Source organism: Scyliorhinus canicula, chromosome 10 (genome assembly GCF_902713615.1).
Source record: "Scyliorhinus canicula chromosome 10, sScyCan1.1, whole genome shotgun sequence".
In the NCBI taxonomy this organism is placed as follows: Eukaryota; Metazoa; Chordata; class Chondrichthyes; order Carcharhiniformes; family Scyliorhinidae; genus Scyliorhinus; species Scyliorhinus canicula.
The window spans coordinates 180,006,214-180,030,604 of record NC_052155.1 but is presented as its reverse complement, the minus strand read 5'-3'; the positions used below and the strand labels follow the sequence as shown (position 1 = coordinate 180,030,604).

The window sequence follows — 24,391 nt, the reverse complement described above, 5'->3', positions numbered from 1 at the left end:
CCAGGGCATCATAGTGGTACCCTGAAATGTGACGCTGAGGAACCTTGAAGTTGTGGGCCATTGTAATCTGGTCCAAGGCTGGGCAGTTGCACTATGTGGGGTTCAATCCATTGTTCAAAATTTACTTTTTCAGATTACAGAAGAAGAATGGGAAGCAGATGGTGCCACTATCCACAGCCACTGTTTCCATGGTGCACAGTGTTCCAGAGCTGATGGTCAGCTCGGAGGTACACGCCCATAGAATTACGAAGATTCAGCTTTTTCGGTTCCACAGAATTGTGCACACCCTCTCTCCCTGCCCCGCTTGCTCCCCCCCCCCCCCCCCCCCCTTTCCTCCCGGCTCGGCTCCGCACCCTGGTCTGTCCCTCCCTCGCTTTCTCTCTCTCTCTCGCTTTCTCTCTCTCTCGCTTTCTCTCTCCCTCGCTTTCTCTCTCTCTCTCGCTTTCTCTCTCTCGCTTTCTCTCTCTCTCGCTTTCTCTCTCTCTCGCTTTCTCTCCCTCCCGCTTTCTCTCTCTCTCTCTCTCGCTTTCTCTCTCCCTTGCTTTCTCTCTCTCTCGCTTTCTCTCTCTCTCGCTTTCTCTCTCTCTCGCTTTCTCTCTCTCTCGCTTTCTCTCCCTCCCGCTTTCTCTCTCTCTCTCGCTTTCTCTCTCCCTCGCTTTCTCTCTCCCTCGCTTTATCTTTCTCTCTCGCTTTATCTTTCTCTCTCGCTTTATCTCTCTCTCTCGCTTTAGCTCTCTCTCCCGCTTTCTCTCTCTCCCGCTTTCTCTCTCTCACGCTTTCTCTCTCTCCCGCTTTCTCTCTCTCCCGCTTTCTCTCTCTCTCGCTTTCTCTCTCTCTCCCGCTTTCTCTCTCTCTCCCGCTTTCTCTCTCTCTCCCGCTTTCTCTCTCTCTCCCGCTTTCTCTCTCTCTCCCGCTTTCTCTCTCTCTCTCGCTTTCTCTCTCTCTCTCTCGCTTTCTCTCTCTCTCTCTCGCTTTCTCTCTCTCTCTCGCTTTCTCTCTCTCTCTCGCTTTCTCTCTCTCTCTCGCTTTCTCTCTCTCTCTCGCTTTCTCTCTCTCTCTCGCTTTCTCTCTCTCTCTCGCTTCTCTCTCTCTCTCGCTTTCTCTCTCTCTCGCTTTCTCTCCCTCCCGCTTTCTCTCTCTCTCTCTCTCGCTTTCTCTCTCCCTTGCTTTCTCTCTCTCTCGCTTTCTCTCTCTCTCGCTTTCTCTCTCTCTCGCTTTCTCTCTCTCTCGCTTTCTCTCCCTCCCGCTTTCTCTCTCTCTCTCGCTTTCTCTCTCCCTCGCTTTCTCTCTCCCTCGCTTTATCTTTCTCTCTCGCTTTATCTTTCTCTCTCGCTTTATCTCTCTCTCGCTTTAGCTCTCTCTCCCGCTTTCTCTCTCTCCCGCTTTCTCTCTCTCACGCTTTCTCTCTCTCCCGCTTTCTCTCTCTCCCGCTTTCTCTCTCTCTCGCTTTCTCTCTCTCTCCCGCTTTCTCTCTCTCTCCCGCTTTCTCTCTCTCTCCCGCTTTCTCTCTCTCTCCCGCTTTCTCTCTCTCTCCCGCTTTCTCTCTCTCTCTCGCTTTCTCTCTCTCTCTCTCGCTTTCTCTCTCTCTCTCTCGCTTTCTCTCTCTCTCTCGCTTTCTCTCTCTCTCTCGCTTTCTCTCTCTCTCTCGCTTTCTCTCTCTCTCTCGCTTTCTCTCTCTCTCTCGCTTTCTCTCTCTCTCTCGCTTTCTCTCTCTCTCTCGCTTTCTCTCTCTCTCGCTTTCTCCCTCCCTCGTTCACTTGCTCTCTTTCTCTCCATCTCCCACGCTTTGTCTCCCCAGTCCCTGACCCCCCACCTCCTTGTTTCCCGGGTGTATGTGTATTTTTTGGTCTTGTTTGTGTTCTTTCTGTCTGCTCTAAGAGTAATTTGTTTCAGTTTGCCTTCCTCTAATCCATTGCTTTGATCAGATCCTACCCTCAGGCACAGCCCTCGTTCCTGGGGATTGCACCTCAGGAGAAGCTGTTCTTTGTGGGGGCGACGGGAGGGAGGTTCCAGAATATCCGGGCACAATCTAGCACCCCCCCCCCCTCCGACCGAAGCCATAGATGTTGGATTAATTGAAACTTTCATCACTGAGATCAATAGACTTTTACTCGGCAAGGTGGTTATCAGAGGCTAGTGGGGTTTGGATATAGATCAGCCACAATCTGATCGAGAAGCTGCTCGTTTTTTTTAAGTTCCACTTACTCTATTCTGTTATCTCGTTTGTATTTCAGTCTTGGCAAGAATCTGCAAGTGGATTGTGTTTTTGCAATCCTGGTTAGTAATAACTAACAGTCCTGCAGTAAGGTAGCTATTAATCAAGGGAATAGCCATAATCAAACTCGCAGTAGTTGCCAACAAATTCATAAATCCAGGTTGCAAGGAGGAAATATATGTGGAAACTGGCACAGGCGGAGTGGGCCGAATGGCCTGCGATTTTATGATTCTCAGCAGGAAAAGTTGAGCGCAAAGTGTCAACGATAACCTAGCCGAGGGGTCCTCACTGCCAGCAAAGACAGAGCAGGCATGTGCTCTTTTTCCCTAGAGAAGAGAAGGCTCAGTGATGACCCGTCCTTAAGATTCGGAAGGCAGTAGATAAGTGAGACGTAGAGAAGACAGTTGCACTTTTGGGAGCCCAAAACTAGAGTCCATCAGTACAGGAGTCACTGATAAATCTAATCAGGAATTCAGAAGAAGCCTTTTTATCCAGAGTGATGAGAATGTGGGTCCCACTACCTTGAGCAGTAGTTCAGGCGAACAGCATAGACGCATTTAAGGGGAATCTTGATAAACAAGTGAGGGAGAAAGGAATAGAAGGATATGCTGGTAGGGTGGGAGGTATCTCTGGTGCAGTATTAACTCTGGTGAATCAAATTCCCTGTTCCAGTGGCTTCCAAATGTTATGTAATTCTATGTACTGGTTATATTAATGGCGATATGCTGAAAAAGGGACAGCCGGGCTTGTGGTGTGGCTCACTTACCTTTGTTGGAAGCTACAGATATTCATATGCAGGGACCTGATTCTCTGCAGGCAAGAGGAACATGTCCAGGCATTGTGCCCTTTTTGAATTGAACAAAAACATGGCGGACAGTAGTTCCCTGGTACATTATCCACTGCAATGCCGTGATCAATCCGAGCCAACCTGCCAATCAATCAGCCAACCCTTTTCTCATGTAGTGTAAATTGTTGCTCCCTTTGAAATTTGGCATTCTTGTGCCTGTTCTGATGCTCGCAAGGTGAAATTTTTCCACGACATGTTTCTGTCTTCAGCAACACTATAGGTATTTAAGAAATGTTTAGTTGTTTGGCAGTACAGCACTTGTGTTCTCCCGCCTTTTACATTTCATTTCTCTTTCTTTTTACATTTCATCACCCCCCCCCCCGCCCATCTCTCCATCCCGCAGCAAGCGGAACAGCTGGGTCGAGAGGATCAGCAGTGGTTACATAAAAACAGAAAATTGGTTTTGATGGTGGATCTGGACCAGACTTTAATCCACACGACGGAACAGCTGTGCCAAAAGATGTCCAATAAGGTGAGGTCCTGTTGAATTCTGTAGTTAAGCAGCATCTTTGCTCTGAGGTGACGCTGTTAGGTTGCAGCTTGCTCTCGCAAATGGCTAAAACATTTTCTCTGACTGTCGATGAACGTTCATTAAGAAATAAATATATATATATTACCCCACTTTCCCTCCCTTTTGATTCCTGAGGTTTTTCAGACCTGCTGCACTTTTTGTCTCATCGCGGTTTGTAGTTTACAGGGCGCCGCCGTGCTGTTGAACGTGTGTTATGGTATTTTTGGGCAAACCAATTAAACAAAATCGGCAAATTGAAGGGCAGCCCCTTGAAGGGACACCGCGTAAAGATAACGTAAATGTCAAAGAAAACTTCCGGCATCAAATCAGAATGTGGTTGAAAACACTCCTGCCCCCGTGGTGCCGCTAGGCACGGAAGGCCTCGATCGTGCCAGCAGATACCGTGTGCTCCCTCTGTAAGGACACCAGCTCGTTAGCGTAGCTGTGGAAGAGGGGCAGAGAACTCTGCCGGATGACCTGCTCAATCGCCCGCTGTAGAAGATGTATGAAAGCTGTCCAGGGGCTAGTTTAGCACACTGGGCTAATTGCTGGCTTTTAAAGCAGACCAAGGCAGGCCAGCAGAACGGTTCGATGCCCGTACCAGCCTCCCCGGACAGGCGCCGGAATGTGGCGACTAGGGGCTTTTCACAGTAACTTAATTGAAGCCTACTCGTGACAATAAGCAATTTTCATTTAATTTCATTTGATTAGATTCTGTCCTCATTCTAGCTAGTCCTTCTTTTGTCTGACCTCTACTATTTACGATGTAACCCCCGTCTACTCTTTTGTTGATGATTCATCTCCTGCATTCACTAACTTTTGCGATTGTGGATTTGAACGCCATCCTGACTGACTTCTGTAGGGCACTGAAAATCTGTTCATTATATTAATCACCTACACTGCACCATTCGTCATTTGCCGTTCCTGGCCTCTTGTTTCTTGTAACTGTGAATGGAAAGTCCATCATGTCTCAGGCTCCAGATGTGGGAGTCTCTTCCGCATTCCTCTGACCCTCATGGACAGGATACAAAGTTAACATTTATGTTTGTGATTCCTTGCCTATTTGTAACCGACAGCCTATCTACGGTTACCACCTTTTTTATCCTTCATATTAATAGGACCGCGTTCAAATGTTATATAGCTGTTCTTCCTTTGCTTTCCTCTGTTGGAATCAAGATCGGTTGCACAGTCTCTTGCTCTAACTCATCTTACTCAGGACCTCCCCCAGTTCCCCCCATCTTTCACCTTGCCTGCAACCTACAAGCTACGGAACCTCCAGCACAGCATCCGCTAATCCTGCATCTACATTTCCGTCACCGTGTCTTCTATTTCTCTGTTCAACGCTGGTGCCGTTGGTGGCTGTGTCTTTCATAGATTTCATAGAATTTATTTCATAGAATTTACAGTGCAGAAGGAGGCCATTCAGCCCATCAAGTCTGCACCGGCTCTTGGAAAGAGCACCCTACCCAAGCCCATACCTCCACCCTATCCCAGTAACCCCACCTAACACTAAGGGCAATTTGGACACTAAGGGCAATTTAGCATGGCCAATCCACCTAACCTGCACATCTTTGGACTGTGGGAGGAAACCGGAGCACCCGGAGGAAACCCACGCACACACGGGGAGAACGTGCAGACTCCACACAGACAGTGACCCAAGCCGGGAATCGAACCTGGGACCCTGGAGCTGTGAAGCAATTGTGCTAACCACCATGCTACCGTGCTTCATCTGCCTACGCTTCTTAAACTGTGGAATTTACTCCCTAAACCTCTCTAACTATTGTCCCCTCTCGCAGTTTAAATCGCTCCTAAAACCGTACCTCTCTGGCCCAGCTTGCTGTCACATACGCCAATGTGTCCTTGTACATCGCGGTGTCAAAGTTTGTTTGACCATCACTGCTGTGAAGCGCCTCGGGATTCTTCATTATGTTAAAGGTGTTATATCAATGCAAGCTGCTGTTGTTACCTTGCGCTGTTGAATTTGAGCCTTTGTCTTGATGTAAGTTTTTTTTTAAATCACGTGCTGTACTGAATGTGATACCATCAGAAGCTCTCTGTCAACGATGTGATGTGCTTATTGTATGTTACTATCAGTTGGACAGAAGTTTTATGGCTATCAATCAATTTCAGGGTATCAGTGACAGTAATTAACTAGCTCTAATTTCTGAAATAAAAACAAAATGTTGGAAAAACGCAGCGTCCAGCAGCATCTGGAGAGAGAAATAAATTTACAGTACCCAATTCTTTTTTTTTCCAATTGAGAGGCAATTTAGCGTGATCAGTTTACCTACCGTGCACATCTTTGGGTTGTGGGGGTGTGACCCACGCAGACACGGGGAGAATGTGCAAACTCCACACGGGCAGTGACCCGGGGCTTGGATTCGAACCCGGGACCTCGGCGCCGTGAGGCAACAGTGCTAATCACTTTGCCACCGTGCCGCCCGAGAGAAACCGTTAATGTTTTGAGCCCGACATGACTCTTCTTCAGAGCTCTGAAGAGTTCTACGGGCTCGAAACGTTAACTTTGTTTCTCTCTCCACAGATGCTGCCAGAACTGGTGCGTTTCTCCAGCATTTTCTCCTTTTTATTTCGCTAACGGTGTTGTTGTCAATTCTTTGTAGTTGAGCTGTTCAATTTTTAAATGTGTCTTTGTTTCCTTGATATTGCCTGCAGGGAATATTCCATTTCCAGCTGGGACGGGGAGAGCCAATGTTACACACTCGGCTACGACCTCACTGTAAAGAGTTTCTCGAAAAAAATAGCGAAACTTTACGAGCTGCATGTTTTCACCTTCGGCAGCAGGCTCTACGCGCACAAAATTGCAGGTACGCAGTGCAAAGCGGCCGAGAAATTGACTTCCAGCAAAGTTTTCAAAATTTGGGTTGTGATCTGAACGTGAGTTATGGTGGATTCGCTCTTGTCCATCTTCAACCCTTCCGAGGATTTGTGTTGCTTCAAGTCTGTAGGTGTATGTACAGACTGGGGCAGGAAGTTGGCAGAAGGAATGTCACCCTTGTGTCTCGGAGCCTGAGCTTTTTTGTGTTGGATCACTATGACTGTTCAACTGGTTGTTTTAGGAATGTTTAATTAAGGGTGACTGTGGACTATTTTGCGACCATTTCTTAACTAGAAGATATGCCAAATCTGGTGGACGTGTGAGGGGCTAATTTTGGTAGCCCCAGTAAACAGGCATTAGGATTGCTGTGCTTGAGTAGCCCGCGCCCTTTTGCCATAATGCCGCAGTGCGACATCTTAACGTTGCCTGAAATGGGGCTGCTCAAAGTGCTGTTTGATGCTCAAAAGTATTGTGGGCCGGATTTGCAGAGTTAATCTGATTCACCCGAAATGCACTTTCCCGGTCTATCCACATATACCTTTGATCGCCTTGGTGACAAAATAAATATTGATTGGTGCTCAGCAACTGAGCGTTCGCAGCTCTGTGGGGTAGCTTCCGAGGAACGTACAGCATTGTGGGACAGGCTCGTCTGCTGCCCTGCCTCACACCTGAGGAATGCCGTCAAACGTTCACTCTTTCTACAGCCGAGGATGGACTCTGGAGTCTCCGCAAGGTGTTGCTGGTGCTATGTCCCTCTCCTCAACACTGCTTGGTCTGAATTGAAGAATTCCGTCTCTTTGAGGCGTTATGAAAAGAGAAAATGTTGGAAATACTCAGCAGGCCTGGCAGCGTCTGTGGAGAGAGAATCGTTTTGTATTCATGAACATGGGTTTGAACAGGATTGAGGGGTTGTTCTTATGTTATTGAGTTGTACTCTTTGGCTGACTACACTTGTGCTCTGGTGATATTAAATGTCTTTTTAACATTTAGGGAGAGGAGATAGGAAGGGCAAGGTAGTATAAACAATTTGGTCCTCTATGCTTCCTTTATGAAAGAAGATACTTGTTTGAGCAGTAATTGAAAATCCCTCGGCTGTGGAAATCGGTGATGTCCTTCAGGGTTTACTCAACTTCGCGGGTCGTCACATGATTGAACCGGCCGATTTTCCACTCTCAGATCTTTGGGCACATGGGGCAGGGTGTCCCCTGAGATGGTGGGTTCCGGAGCGCAGGATTTTCTTCCTTTTTTTTCCCTCTCTCGGCCGACGCCCTGCCTTATCATTAAGACGCTCGGACCCTACATAGTGTGAAGTAGCTTGGCGGGCAAAGGTGTCGCCTTTTTGAACAGTTGGCAGCAACCTCCTCCAAGTGATTTATGCTAATGCTGCTGCACTTCAAGCAGAGCTTCAGAGTGCCTTTGAAGTGTTTTCCTTGTCCTTCCCTGGAATGTTGGTCGTTTGAGAGATGAGGGAACAGAACTTTGTGCGTGAGTCGGTTTCTGGCCACCCCGAGCACCAGGGCTTCAGTTGACGTGCGGAGGACTTGGTTGTTAAACACCCGTTGCTGTAGTTTGCAGATGGGTGATCAAACACAATCGATCCGGCGTTGGATCTCATCGTTAATGGTGACCTTTTGACGAAGGTGATTGCCAAGGTATGGGAAGCACTCAACATTTTCTAGAGTTTTTCTTTCGACAGGCATGAGAGGTGGAACATTTGGCTGACCAGGTGTGGGTTGATAAAGGAGTTTTGTTTCGGCAACATTCAAGGACAAGCCAAGTTTATTTAGTGCAGAATTGAAGAGATCAAGAGTGGTTTGCGAAGTTGCAGAGCGAACAACAACACTCCACTCATCTGCAACTTGTAGTTCATGTATATCAGTGGTGATTAGTTTAGTTTTACCGCGGAGGCGACTGAGGTTATAGAGTTTTCCATCTAGACCGTATCTACCAGAGGGCAGCTGATCTTTGATGAGCCACTGTCAGTTTGGGGACTTGTAGCACGGCCATTGCTTGACTCCAGTCCAGATTTTGAAGGCATCTGTTTCAGATCACCCGCTCTATTTAGTTGCAGTCCTTTTTTTTTTAAAGTATTCAATGCATTTTTTTTCCAAATAAGGGGCAATTTAGCGTGGCCAACCCACCTATCCTGCACATCTTTTTTGGGTTGTGGGGGCTAAACCCACCCAAACACGGGGAGAATGTGCAAACTCCACACGGACAGTGACCCAGGGCCGGGATCGAACCTGGGACCTTGGTGCCATGAGGCAATCGTGCTAACCACCTGCGCCATCGTGCTGCCCTAGTTGCAGTCCTGAAGTCATGAAGCAGCTGAAGGAATATGATTTAAGTTTCTTGAACATCCAAATTGTTGGGAGTACAATTTGAATACTATTTAGTATTTAAATAAGTTTCTTTTTGAACAATGATGCATATTTTGCTTTTATATCCAGTTTCATACTGCTCTGATAAAGAAGTTAAAACATTGAAAGTGAATGATTGTCTATTCCGAGGTTCAGAGCCGTGTGTTTTGTTCATGGGGCTTTAGAGGCAAGAGGTTAAGTGCTCGTTCAAGGATGGGCTGACCAGATGCTTTGGGATGATAAGTACATGGGCTCTGGATGGAGCAGGCCTAATGGAGTGAATGGCTCTTAATTGATGTACATTAGTAAATTAACTGAGCCACAAGTTCTGAAAACACCAGACATGTTTCCTCTGGCATCGCTGGACAGTGTTGACTTGCTAAGATAAACTAATAAAATATATTGTGAATAAAAGAACCCAGTGCCCAATGTCTAACAATTAATACCTAGCTACTATATTCCATTCAAGTGCTTTTAAGCATCAATATCCATTTATATATGTTTCATTTGGTCTAGATTTGTGTATTATTTGATTGTAATGTTTTAAATAAACAGTGGATGGCAGTATCAATCTGATGATCAGTAATTCTCCAGCAGTCGCACTAAAAGAACAAACCCAGTATCCATAGAATACCCACAATGCCGAAGGGGGCCATTTGGCCCATCGGATCTGCACCGACCCTCCGAAAGAGTGCTCTACCGAGACCCCCCCCCCTGCCTATTCCTGTAACCCTGCGCATTGATCATGGCCAATCCGCCTAACCTGCACATCTTTGGATTGTGGGGGGAAACCGGAGTACCCGGAGGAAACCCACGCACACACGGGAGAGAACGTTCAAAGTTCGCACAGATGGTCACCCAAGGCTGGAATCGAACCCGAGGCTTCGTCGCTGTGAGGCAACAGTGCTAACCACCGTGCCCCTGTGCCGCTGAGTAAAGACCAGCTTCATTTTATTTCTCATGAGATTTGAAGTGCGATGTTTTTTTTTGACAAAACATCAACATCATCATTGGCAAGGATGCTTTTAAACCTCTGTTGAATTTTGGGCGTGGAACCTGCTTAGAATTTGAACTTTATGACTGTTCAAATGGTGTGTGCATCTTTTATGATTCCTTGAACTCCCTGGCTCTAACTTTAAGGTTATGATTACCCCTTCATCTTATTCACCCATGGGACTACAAGCCGACTGTATGTCCTCATCATTTAACCCTTTACATCCCAGTATCATTGTGGTGAATATGCGGGCATCAAGGGATATGGGGAGAGATAAGGGTCAAAAAGCTAGGCTCTAAAGTGCGTTGTAAAGGAAGAAAGAGAGGCAGCGAAGGCAAGATGTTTCGTTGGAGAACTCCAGAGCTTGGGGTCTCTACAGCTGCCAGTGGTGAAGCGATTAAATTGGGGATTATATTGCCATGTCGTGAAGTACAAATGACTGTAGTCGTGTCGTTTAGAAAGGAGGAAACACTTTGCTTCCTTATGCCCTTAAAAAGTGCGTTAAAACCAATAAATTTGGCTTAAAGTGTAGTCACTGCATAGCGAGCAACCTTGGTGACCAGCTTGTGTAGACCAAGGTGCCCCTGAATCAGCAGTCGTGATAAATAACCAGCCAGTCTGTTATCGGTAATTTTAATTGGTGGGGACGAATGTTGGCCAAGGAGAGTAAGGGATTTGACTGCAGTTACTTGAATCGTGCCTCAGGATCTTTTTCAGCTGCCTGAATGGGCAGTTTGGGCATCGGTTTGACGTCTCATTGTAAAGGGCCGGCCCCGCCGACAGTGCCGCACTCCCTCTGCGCTGGGCTGAAAGAGTCGTTCTCGAGTACGTTCAGGTGTCGTGGAGTTGGCGTTGCGAATCAAAGGTGCGAATTGTCCTGCTAATCGATGCTGATCGCTGAAAGAGAAGAAAGACTGAGCATTTATATTGTGCCTGTGGCGACCTGAAGACTGCCCGAGTGCTGCACAGCCATTGAAGACCTCTGAAGCGCCGTGACTGGGAAATGCAAGAACCAATTTATCCACAGCAAGTTCCAACAAAATGACGATGAGATAATGAGCTTTTCAGTACGTTGATACTGACTCTTAGTGTCACTCTCTTGCCTTTTTAACAGCAACAAACTGTATCTGGGGCTGGTTTAGCACACGGGGCTAAATCGCTGGCTTTTAAAGCAGACCAAGCAGGCCAGCAGCACGGTTCGATTCCCGTACCAGCCTTCCCGGACAGGTGCCGGAATGTGGCGACTAGGGGCTTTTCACAGTAATTTCATTGAAGCCTACTCGTGACAATAAGCGATTTTCATTTCATTTCATTTTCATCTGTATAGGACCTTTTAACATAATAAAAATCCTCAGTCACTTTGTGGGAACAGGATAAAGTAAGAGACCATCCTGTTTATTTCCTTTGTTCCCATTTATTGTTTATTATTTTTGGTCCATGGACCGATAATCGGAATGTGCCTTTAAGCAGAAGGCTGCTTTCTGGGACAGTGTATTCCCAGGTTTTGTATTTGGCGCTGAGTGGATCTTAGGTGCATGTTTTGGAGGAAGTCTGTTTGATTGGCTAACTGGCAACTGGTGGGTTGGCCGGGGGGGGGGGGGGGGGGGGGGGGGGGGTGGGGTGTGTGTGTGTGTGTGTGTGTGTGTGTGTGTGTGTGTGTGTGTGTGTGTGTGTGTGTGTGTGTGTGTGTGTGTGTGTGTGTGTGTGTGTGTGTGTGTGTGTGTGTGTGTGTGTGTGTGTGTGTGTGTGTGTGTGTGTGTGTGAGTGAGACCATTCGGCCATCGAGTCGGCACCGGGTGTGTGTGCCTGTGTCGGTGAAATGCGGGGAATCAGATACAAATTAGCCAGTTGTATTTTGTTGCCTATTTAATTATAATTACTGTTGAAAATGAAAGGTTACTTGTGCTCAAATTCTACAAAGCTGGTGACAGTAGTCGATTTAACTCAACCAAAGCCACGGGTATTAACATAAAATCTAATTTTGCCTGTGTTGCGACTCCGGCTCACACGGGTGACTCTGGGTCACGTGGGACTGGAATTGACCGCACACTAGCCCAGAGATATTGGGCCAGATGGCCAAACATGTGGTGAAAGAGGTAGTGTTTTAAAGATGGATAATGTAGTAGAGAGGCAGAGAGGGTGAGGAGGGGAATTCCAGAGAATTGGGCAGAGGCAACTGACGGTAAAGCCATCAATGGGCGATTAAAATTGGCGATGGACAAGAGGTGCACCAATTAGAGGAGTGCCAATGTCGCGGAGGGTTTCGGAGCTGGAGGAGATTCCAGAGACCGGGAGGGGTGAGTCCATGAGGGATTTGAAAACAAGGATGAGAATTTTAAAATCAAGACGTTGCTCGAATGGGGGCCACTGTAGGTTTAACGATAACAGGAGCGACCGGGGCTTGGAGCGCGTTAAGTCACAGGCAGCAGAATTTTGATGGTCTCCAAGTTTATGGAGGGTAGAACACAATTCTGCTCCGATGTGCTGTTCTTGGTGGTGGAGCTGTCAGTATTCCTTGGGGAGACACGGGGGCGTGGGGGGCAAGTTCAGTTTCCCACTGAGCTTCATCAGGGCAATGATAGAAATAGTGTCTTGCTTGCGTGTCCCTGGGGACATCATCAAGGTACTGTATTCTAGTCCTGCTCACTCTGACCTCTGCAGAAAGCGTGCATCCTTGAATACCTGGTAATCCGTTTAATACAGGTCTATTTTATATTTGCAATTGTGTAGTAACCCATGCTTGGAGACGAGGCCATCTTATACACGTTATTATTTCCCCCAACAAGTAAGTTGTCTGATTTTCATCTGCACACTGTGCCAGCTGGTGTCAGTGTGACGTATATGATAAATCTCAGCAATCAGCCAGGTACGCCCAGTTTTAAACTATAGTCATCTGTTCCGGCAGTGCCACCTAATCATTCCGCCCTGAAATATTGGAATTGTGCCTCGAGACTATTGCACTGATGTTAATCACGTCGATGGTCACTGTACGGGCTTAAACAGCTGACATGAATCTGTTCCTGTTCCTTTCAGAATCGTACCAGCCAAGTGTATATAATTGTCATTCCCAGCTTGCTGCTGGCAGTGTAGTGAGGGCAACGTGGCAGCCAAGTGGGAGAGTATTTTTGCTGTTCAGTTGGGGTCAGAGTGATTGAGAGAGGCTTTATTTGCTTATATTCAGTCAGATGCAGGAAGACTGTTCTACCCAGTGTTGTGCCATTTGTTACTCTGCCTGATGGCAGATATATTTGTGAGCCAAGGTTAGCAAATTACAGAGGATTATGCAGCACAGGAAGAGGCCATTCAACACAACCTGCCCATGCTAGCATTTATACCGCACTCAAACCTCTTCCTATCCTTCCTCGTCTCACCCTTTCCTATCCTTCTTCGTCGAACCCTGTCAGCTAGAACCCGCTATTCTCTTCTCCCTCAAATGCTTTTATAACTTCCCCTTGAATAATCTGTACCATTCATCGGAGCAGGAGTAGGCCATTCAGCCCACATCCCCTTAAATGCATCTATACCATTCATAGGAACAGGAATAGGCCATTCAGCCCATCGAGCCTGCTCAGCCATTCAATACCAACATGGTTGATTAGCATCCTGGATGCCTTTTCCCCACATTATCCCCATTACCATTTATATCACTGGCATTTAGAAATCTATCAACGTCTTCTTTAAACAAACTCCATGATGGAGCTGCCACAACCCTCTGGGGTAGAGAATTCCAAAGATTCACCACCCTCCGAGTAACAAAATTCTCCCAATCGCGGTCCTAATTGGCTCCCCCCTTATTTTGAAATTATGTCTCCTGGTCTTCGACTCCACAAGCAAGGTAGATAGAATTTACAGTGCAGAAGGAGGCCATTCGGCCCATCGAGTCTGCACCGGCTCTTGGAAAGAGCACCCTACCCAAGCCCACACCCCCACCCTATCCCCATAACCCAGTAACCCCACCCAACACTAAGGGCAATTTTGGACACTAAGGGCAATTTACCATGGCCAATCCACCTAACCTGCACATCTTTGGACTGTGGGAGGAAACCGGAGAACTCGGAGGAAACCCACACAGACCCGGGGAGAACGTGCAGACTCTGCACAGACAGTAACCCAAGCCGGGAATCGAACCTGGGACCCTGGAGCTGTGAAGCAATTGTGCTAACCACTATGCTACCATGCTGCCCCTTATCTTGCCTGCACCTACCCTGTCCATTCCTTTAAGTTTTTTGTAGGTTGCAATAAGATCACCTAACCATCCCATTATAGTAGCAAGTTCACATTCGCATCACTCTCTTGAGTAAAGAACTTGGTTCTGAATTCCCTGTTGTATTGATGGCCTCTGGTGGAAGCACGTTGTCAGGGCGAGACGAGCGCATGAGGGAGAACGGAATAGAGGGTTACACAGCTAGCCTTCAATGAGGGAAAACACGAGGAGGCCCGAGTGGAGCATTAACATCGGGATGGACTGTTTCTGTGTCGGGTATTTTATGCAACCATCTGTAAGGCATGGTGTAAGTTTGGAGCTCCCTTGCACAAATGGAAGTTAACGTGCAATCAATTCATGTTAAAGCTGAAATCAGTGTTTTTTTTGTTAGGCAAAGGTCTTGAATGATGTGGGGCAACGTTGGTCAGTGGATCTTGATGAAAGACGGAACTGATTTGAGGGACTAAATGGCCTCATCCCGTTTTCTGTCTTTTTGTTGGCGGATTTTACAGTCCGTTGGTCTTTTCTCTCACGCTCGTGTTAGACGCATGATTGAGCAGGAGGATGGGGGCTGCTCCTTGCACAATCTTAGAACCATAGAATCTCTAAAGTGCAGAAGGAGGCCATTCGGCCCATAGAATCTGCAAAGACCCTCTGAAAGAACACCTCACCTAGGCCCTCTCCCCTGCCTATCCCCGTAACCCCAGCTAACCTGCACTTGCCACTTGGACTGTGGGAAGAAACCGGATCACCCGGAGGAAATCCATGCAGACACCGGTAGAACTTGCAAACTCCACACAGTCGCTCGATACCAGCATTGAACTCCGGGTTCTGGCGCCGTGAGACAGCAGTGCTAACCGCTGCCAACCACTTCTCCTGCTTGTTGCCCACCACCGTTTTCGACTGGATTTGGAAGGGCTGCTGAGACTTTCTCTGCTCTGTCTGCCTTTTGGATCATTGCTATTTTCCATTTTGCTTATTGTGTGCAGTAGTTGCAGCGAAAGCATGTACTTCATTCAGTTCTGGGGCTGGTCCTGGCAATGGCCTTCTACACACCATATCAAACCTGGTTTAGTGTAGATCACAGACTGAAGGATGGGCAGTGAATTTTGTAGATTTTGGTGTGATACAGTTCTGTAGCTGATGGGCCTCACTGTGTCACAAATGCTGGCTCTGCCCATAGTTTGTTACAAGGGCAGCTTCTATCCTGTGCGATGGTGGATGTCCTCATGACAGAGTGGAGATGCTGTCTTCACTCTGTTGGTCATTATAGCTAATGAACATAGAACATACAGTGCAGAAGGAGGCCATTCGACCCATCGAGTCTGCACCGACCCACTTAAGCCCTCACTTCCACCCTATCCCCATACCCCCCCTAACCTTTTTGGTTACTGAGGGTAATTTATCATGGCCAATCCACCTAATCTGCATGTCTTTGGACTGTGGGAGGAAACCGGAGCACCCAGAGGAAACGGGGAACACAGGGAGAACGTGCAGACTCTGCACAGTGACCCAGCGGGGAATCGAACCTGGGATCCTGGCGCTGTGAAGCCACAATGCTATCCACTTGTGCTACCGCCTCTGATTCCCCTTCACACATAGGAAAAAAAAAATAACGACTTCTACTTTTACTTTAAAAAATAAAGAGATTAAGTTAAAACTAAGTTTTCAACTGTACATTGGTCAGACTCCGACTTGCGGTCACTTTCGTAGGACACGGACATGTCTGCCATCCACAGTGTTGGGCAAAACCATGGATAATTGCAATTCGATTGACCCCTTAAGTATTGTTTGAGGTGCGGAGTAAATTGGCTGGGTCATTGCTGAGATTCCCCTTGGAGAAGTACTGAGCTTACCGAGTGCGTGAAGCTATGTTCTGGCGTATGGAAAGAAATGCTAATTTGTATTTATGGGGTTGTGTGGTGCCCCGCGGAGTTCAACTCTGCCGTCCCAATGGCTGAGAGCAGGGGCCCATTATAAAGTCCAGCCACATCTGTGCTGTGACCAATCCCACACTGAGAATGCAGCTATTTCACTGAAGGGAGTCCACGTGTTGTACACGGTTGCCTGAGCTTTTTTTTTTGATAATGGTTGCCAGCAGGCAATGGCAATGATTCTGCTGTCTGACCTGCTGGGTATTTAGCGATCCTCTTGTGTTGCAGATTTCCACCATTCTGCCCGTTTTTTTTTATCTTCTACATTTTAGTTGGAAGTGCTGAGCAAAAGAGCATATCCACACTTGACTTGACTAAATTAATTTGTCCGTGGATTTCCTTCCACAGTAATTAATGGTCCCAGACTTGCAATGCTGTTGAAATCTCTTTGAAAGTATTTTAATTAGAATTTTCAGAATGTTAACAGATACACAAGGTACTGTGTGCATTATCTGTCACTGTGACTTGCCAATCAACCGTATGTGATTGGTTTACAATGATCGATGGTTTCACGTCTCTCTATGCACTTCAGGCACTATCAGGTCCTTTATGTTCTTCCTGTGCTGGAGAAAGTCCATCAGCAGTGCCTCTGCCACATCTACCGGATGCAAAGGGAGGACTGTCAAACACCCATAAACCCTCAGGCAAAACCCCGACAAAATCAACTAGGCTGAACTGGACACTTCTATCCCTGTGGGCAAGAAGCATCTGCTGCCAGGTCCCATTTCCTGAAACGACCAGTGTGCCAAGGGAGGACAAAGAAAATGTTTCAAAGACACTCTGAAGCTCTCCCTATAGCATGGCAGCATTGATGTTAATGACTGGCAGGAGCTCGCTACCAATCATTCAAAATGGCGACAACTTGTCCATCAAGCCGCACCACCCTTTGACTCTGAATGTCTTAAGGATGAGGGAGAGCAGTGGCAGAGAAGGAAAGAAAAGGAAATGAGTCCCGTCCTGCGGGTCCCACTACCTCATGGGACGTCCTGCCCCATGTGTCCAAAGACCTGTGGGTTGTGAATCGACTGTTTAGTCACAGGAAGACCCGTGGCAGTAACACACTGCTCCGAGTGGTCAGCATCCTCTAGTCGAGGGACTGCTGACGAGTAATCGAGAGGCCCGGACCAGTGCCTAAGAGACATTAATTCAAATCCCACCATGGCAGCTGGGGGAATTTTAATTCAGTTAATTAATTTATCGATCGGGAATGAAACACAAGTTTTGTTAGTGAAGATCGTGAAACTGCCGGCTGATCGTAGAACCCATCTGGCCCACTAATGCCCCTTGGGGAGGGACAGCTGCCGCCCCTATCTGGTCTGGGGCTGCCGTGACTCCAGGCTCGCAGCAGTGTGGCTGGCTCTGATCTGCTCCCTGAAGTGGGCTAGCAAGCCACCCAGCCATAGCTGCCGCTCCACCAGTTGCTCGAGGGCATTTCGGGATGGGCAGAAAATGCAGGCCTGACAGTGAGGAAATCAAAAACACTCTTCTCTCTGATTGATAACGGGGGTCAGTGCAGGTCTTGCACCCAGTGACCGGTGTGAAATGGGGGCGGGCAGGCCACCTTTCTGGGGTAGGAACCGGAACAGAAGTATTCCTTTCTTTCATTCTTTCATGGGATGTGGGCATTGCTGGCCAGGCCAGCATTTATTACCCATCCCCAACCACCATCTTGTACCATTGCAATCCATGTGGTGTAGTTACACCCACTGTGCTGTTAGGGAGGAAGGAATCTCCAGGCTTTTGACCCAGCGACAGTGAATGAATGGTGATACAGTGCCAAAACAGGATGGTGTGTAGCTTGGAGGGGAACTTGCTGCCCCTTGTCCTTCCAGGTGATCAGAGGCCATGGGTTTGGAGGGTTCTGTTGAAGCAGCCTTGGTGAGTTGCTGCAGTGCATTCTGTCGTGGTACACATTGCTACCACTATGCGTTGGTGGTGGAGGGAGTGAATGGTTAAGGTGGTGGGATGGGGTGCCCGCCAAGCGGGGCTTCTTTGTCCAGGATGGTGTTGAACTTCTAGAGTGTTGTTGGAGCTGCACTCGTCCAGGCAAGTGGAAAGTATTCCATCACACTCCTGACTTGTGTCTTGTAGATGGCGGACAGGCTTTGGGAAGTTGGGAGGAGGGTTCAGACTGGGTGATGACATTCCAAAGGGACCTGAGCACAATTGTGTTATTTTGGAATGCATCGCGAAATAACTTGTCTCCTGTATCTGGAGGGATTGGTTTGCCTCTCGAACCTCGCCCAGGGGCATTTTGTTTCTAACGGACACACCTCTTTAACACTTGAAATTGATCCATCCAGACGATTTTGTTTCGACACTTGTTACTTAAAGTTGAATGACACTTCTTGGTTTCTTCTCTGCTTTTTGTCTTTAAACTGAAGGACTTCTGGATCCAGAGAAGAAACTATTCTCGCATCGGATTTTATCTCGGGATGAGTGCATCGATCCATATTCTAAAACTGGAAACCTACGGTGAGTACTGTTATGACGGCTTATAACCCGTGTCCACATGAACCTCACCCAGGGACAGAGTGAGTAACCAGCAAACACCAGTATCTTCATCAGCTGTGGACAGGGAAACAGCCATGTTGCCCTGGTTGGAACGGAGAAGGGGGATATTTGCCTTTTAAACGACAGTCTATTAAATATGCTGATTAATGATGGTGCCTGCTTGGGAAATTAGATCAAAAGCAGTGTCCCGTTTTAGCGTTCGTTGTAAATATGATTACATTCGCCAATTGTTAACTTGTGGAACATTATTTTGGGAGCCTAATTTGGATCATGGGACAGATATAATTGGTTATTATTTGCATTTGTTCCTTTTTCAGCGTCACAACGCGAGAGTCGGATGCTTGTGGTGCAGTGGGTAGCATCCCGCCTCTGGGCCAGAAGCTCCAGGCTCCAGTCCCACTTCGGGACTCGATGGTCAGGTTCATAATGTGGCCGCACAGGTCCCTCCAGTACCACCCTGATGGCAGGCGGTAAATAGCGGAAGATTTCCTGGTCAGCCATACATTAGAAGGCAACATGGACCAAGCCAGTGCAAGTCCATGGGTGCCGCGCCCTCTTGGGGCGTGGTACATAAGGGAGGAGGAGGCTCGCTAGAAGTAGAGAAAAGATTGGAGATACAATACGTTCAGCAGGTTATCTGAAGTTTTATTTTTAAGGCATATTGTCGTCCGGACGGCATAGTGGTCAGCACTGCTGCCTCATGGCGCCAGGTGTCCAGGTTCGATTCCGGCCTTGGGTGACTGTATGGAGTTTGCATGGTCACTGCATCTGCATGGGTTTCCTCCGGACGCTCCGATTTCCTCACACAGTCCAAAGATGTGCAGGTCAAGTGGATTGGCACATGATCAATGTGCGGGGGTAGGGCAGTGAAGTGGGTTTAGGTGGAGTGCTCTCTCGGAAGGTTGGTGCAGACATGATGATCCCAAATGGCCCCCTGCACGGCAGGGTTTCTATGGAATCTAGGATAATAATCTTTATTCTTGTCACAAATAGGCTTACATTAATACTGCAATGAAGTGTTACTATGAAAATCCCCTAGTCGCCCCACACTCTGGTGCCTGTTTGGGCACACAGAGCACGAATTCAGGATGTCCAAACTACCTAACAGCACGTTTTCCGAGACTTGTGGGAGGAAACCGGAGTGCCCGGAGGAAACACACGCAGACACAGGGAGAACGTGCAGACCGGTCCGCACAGACAGTGACCCAAGCTGGGAATCGAACCTGGGACTCTGGAGCTGTGAAGCAACATTGCTAACCACTGTGCTACCGTGCCGCCCACAGGAGCAGTGGGATGCTGCGTGACATAGGAACAGAAAATATTAAGTGTAGAACGGGGCCTTGCGGCCATCATGCCAGTGCCAGCCGAGAAAAGAGCGATCCAGTCTAATCCCACTTGCCAGCTCTTGGTCTGTAGTCCTGTAGATAACAGCACTTTGAGTCTGTCTCTATGTATTTTATTGATGCAAAGAGGGTTTCTGCTTCGACCACTCTTTCGGGCAGTGTGTTCCAGATTGGCACCACTCTGTGGATGGAAAATGTCTCCTCAACTCCTTTGGTCAATTCCTTTAAATCCACGTGCCCTGGTTGTTGACCTCTGCTAAGAAACATAGATCCTTGCCACCCCACTCTATCCAAATCCCTGATTATTCATATATCTGAATTAAACCCCCCCCCCCCCCCCCCCCATCGACCTTCACTGTTCCAGAATAAACAACTCCAGCCTATCCAATCTTGGCCTTGTAGCTATAATTCTCCATTCCTGGCAACCTCCTTGTGAATGTCGGTTATAGCCTCCACAGGAGGAAGCTTGGAGATGGTGGTCTCCCCATGCATCTGATGCCTTTGGCTTTTTAGATTTGCCGGGTGCTGTTGAATAATTGGCCAGTGACTGGTGTGCCACGTTGGAGCCACGGTGCGTCAAGTGTTGGAAGGAGTGCGGGTTTAAGGTGGTGGATGGGCAGATGCCTGCTTTAGCTGAAGCTGTGCACACGAATGTGGCGAGAGTTCCTGAAGCGAATGTTATTCCTGAAGTTTGCTTGCTGACCATTCCAGACAAAACATCTGGGTTGACTACGAATGTCAAAGTTCTCGAGTGACTTTTAGATGTGGAAGGGTTTTGCTCAAGCTCTTGTAGTTTTCTGTGAGTCACAATTGTACTCCGCACATGTAAGATGCTCAGCAGGAGATTGAAACATTCAAGAAGGGATGTTGCATTTATAGGAACATTTGCATTTATAGAACGCCTTTCACAACCATAAGATTTTCCAGAGCCCTTTGTAACCAATCAGAAAGAGGTCAGATTTTAGCACGCCTACGGAGTGTGTTGTCCATGTAGTAGTAGTAATAATAATCTTTATTGTCACAAGTAGGCTTGCATTAACACTGCAATGAAGTTACTGTGAAAAGCCCCAAGTCGCCACATTCTGGATCATTGAGTGAATTCGAGGAGGAGGCAAGACAGATTTTTAATGAGTAATGGGTGAAGGGTTCTGGAGAAGGGGCAGGAAAATGGAGTTGAGGGCGAGACGAGATCAGCCATGATAGTATTGAACGGCTGAGCAGGCTCGAGTACACTTTGGGTACACAGAGGGAGAATTCAGAATGTCCAAATTACCTAACAGCGTTGAGGCTTTATACGAGATTGCAGAACATTACAATCCTCCGGGGAATCCCTCTTGCACGTTTAGGTGCTGTAGCAAATGGGATTGCTTTGGGGTGTGTATTCCAGACTCTCATTTGTTTTTACAAATATTACTGAGGTGTTGGCAGAATCGCTGTTCAACTCAAATAGTGTGTTCAACTCGCTGTGTTAAACATTGTGCTGAGTTTACGGGTAGTTCCAGATGTGGCGCTAAGGCCTTGCAAGGCTTCGGAGGTGACATTGAAGATATTGACTGTAAAATTCAAGGGAAGTCACTTTAGAGAAATTTATTCACATGGTTCAAAACTTGATAACCATGACTAATCTAAAATGTTGTCCCTGTTTCACTGTGTATATTTATGTGCTTTTTATGTCATTTAAAAAGTATTGTTCTTGTTTTAAAGGCCATTCCATTGATTGTTAAATCCTTGAATGCCTTAAGATTGTGCAAGGTGCATCATACACACAAGCCTTTCTTTTGTTTTTTTTATGATGGTCATCAGCAAGTTAATATTTTAACCCTAACTCTTTTCCTTCCGTGTGTTCTTTCCCACCTCGGCTGTTCTGCTATATTTAAATGATCTCTCCTTCCAAATCCTGACAAGCAGTTACACCTGAATTTAAGAACTAGGAGCAGGATTAGGCAATTCAGCCCCTCGAGCCTGCTTGGCCATTCAATACTATCATGGCTGATCTCGTCTCGCCCTCAACTCCATTTTCCTGCCCGTTCTCCATAACCCTTCAACCCTTTACTCATTAAAAATCTGTCTTGCCTCCTCTCCGAATTCTCTCAATGGCCCAGCTTCCACCACACTCTGGGGTAGTGAATTCCACAGATTCACGACCCCTTCAGAGAAGTCATTCCTCCTCATCTGTGTCTTAAATCTATAACCTCATCCTAAATTTCTGACATCTTGTTCTAAATTGCTCCACAAGAGGAATCATCCGCTCTACATCTACTTTGTCAATGCCTTTTATTATCTTGTATACCTCAATTAGATCTCCTCTTATTCTTCCAACCCGAAGAGAATATAGGCCTAAAGTTCTCAATCTCTCTTCGTAAGACAAACCCATCATCTCTGGAATCGATTTAGTGAACCTCCTCTGATCTGCCTTCAATGCAACTACATCCCTCCTCGGGTATGGGGATGAAAACTAACCACAATACCCCAGGTGCGGCCGTACCAATGTTGTGTACAGTTGCAGCAACACTTTTATGCTCTATCCCTTTATTAACTCTGTTTCCTCCACCGATGCTTTGTTCTTTATCGAGTTTTTTTTAGTTCGGACATCATGATCGGCACAGGCTTGGAGGGCCGAAAGGCTTGTTCCTGTGTTGTACCTTTCTTTGTTCTTTACCGAGATGCTGGTCGGTCTGCCGAGTTGTTTCCCGTTTCTGTTCTAGGAGTATCAAGTGTTTGTAATTGAGCAGTGGCCGCTTTAACCTGCAAAGTTGCGACTCCTTTTATACACATGACTGGAACAAATGGAGCGGGCAGGTGAAGACATGGTCCCAAACCTGCTGGCATTCTGACCAAACACCAACTCTAACCCCATTCCCCAAAAGCTTTGTGTAATGTCCTAGGAGAAACAAAAAATAAAGGAAAACCCAGAGCTAGAATGGGAAACGTGGGAAGTTCTACTCTGAGTTCCTTGGGCGATCAATCCCAGTCCAGGAGCTCACACTGTCTAAGCGTGGTCGATAAAGATAACGAACCAAGAATTTATCAATTTTTTTCTCCTCCATCATAATAATCTTTTATTATTGTCACAAGTAGGCTTACATTAATACTGCAATGAAGTTACTGTGAAAATCTCCTAGTCGCCACACTCCGGCACCTGTTCGGGTACACGGAGGGAGAATTCAGAATGTCTAATTCACCTCACAAGCACATCTTTTGGGACTTGTGGGAGGAAACCGGAGCACACGGAGGAAATCCACACGGACACAGGGAGAGCATGCAGACGCCGCACAGTGGACCCAAGCCGGGAATCGAACCTGGGACCCTGGCGCTGCAAATCAACAGTGCTAACCACTGTGCTACCGTGCTGCCCACGTTAGGGGTTGGCAGAATGAAGGAGGGAGAGCGATGCGAGAAGGAGGGGGAGGAGTCGACCCGATCTGTATTGAGAATCCTTTTGTTTCTAATTTCTGCCCAACTGATGATCTACCCCTCGCAAGTGAAGCTATGATGAATAACAAAGTCCTGAAATGGAATTTTGGCCAGTTGGGCTGGTGGGATCATTTTGCACGGGGCTTGCTGTTCTCATCCTCTGTTGCCGCAGGCTAGGTCAGTAGATGACTTTGTTGATGGGCAAATCACAATATCGCAATGATCCGTTTCCCGACCTCCCAAGCCTTTCGCCTTTGTGCTTTTGTTGTGCCCAGAATGGGATTTCACTGCAAATCTAGAAGATTAGTGTAGATATATATATACTAGAGAATCTACCAAAGGCACTGTACTACGGGCAGTCAACACACTGTGGTCTGTATGGCCAATGAGGGGTTAATTAGATTGAGGACATGCAAATGTTACTCAGTCTCCATTCCAGTGTGGCACATTTTGTCCTTCCTTTTAGATATTTGAATTTTATGTTTCTGTGCCCCGATTTAGAAGAATTGCCTATGTGGAGTGGTCGAGCCGAATAATAGTTGAAGGGAAACTAGATAAAGACCAGGGAGAAAGGGCTAGAAGGATCTGCTGATGGTGGAACATAGAACATAGAACAGTACAGCACAGAACAGGCCCTTCGGCCCTCAATGTTGTGCCGAGCCATGATCACCCTACTCAAACCCACGTATCCACCCTATACCCGTAACCCAACAACCCCCCCTTAACCTTACTTTTTTTTATTAGGACACTACGGGCAATTTAGCATGGCCAATCCACCTAACCCGCACATCTTTGGACTGTGGGAGGAAACCGGAGCACCCGGAGGAAACTCACGCACACAGGGGGAGGACGTGCAGACTCCACACAGACAGTGACCCAGCCAGGAATCGAACCTGGGACCCTGGAGCTGTGAAGCATTTATGCTAACCACCATGCTACCCTGAGGTTCATGTGGAGAATAAGCACTAGCATAGATCGGTTGAGCAGAATGGCCTATTTCTGTTGCTGGAAATATTATATGCTATGTTAGCTTATCATTCCACCTTCCCACAGAGTACCACCTGCAATCTGCAAGGCTTTCAATTTCCAATTCTTCCATTTATAAAGAAGGGGACTGGCGACGCTTTGGCTGATGGTATTTCAGACTCAATAAGTTTTGGGGAGGTAGTGAGGACTGAGAGAAAACAAATATCATTCCAATATGCTCAAGCTTCTGCAG

The 24,391-nt window shown here is 47.2% G+C and overlaps 1 protein-coding gene across 1 annotated transcript in view; it reads left to right on the top strand.

Moving 5' to 3' along the window:
• The window catches only part of ctdp1 (CTD (carboxy-terminal domain, RNA polymerase II, polypeptide A) phosphatase, subunit 1), a 288,341-nt gene that overhangs the window by 35,106 nt on the left and 228,844 nt on the right, over window positions 1-24,391 (top strand). Inside the window, 5 exon segments of the mRNA XM_038810246.1 lie at window positions 134-227; window positions 3,406-3,534; window positions 6,247-6,327; window positions 6,329-6,398; window positions 18,286-18,376. Coding sequence (XP_038666174.1) covers window positions 134-227; window positions 3,406-3,534; window positions 6,247-6,327; window positions 6,329-6,398; window positions 18,286-18,376 — 465 coding nt within the window.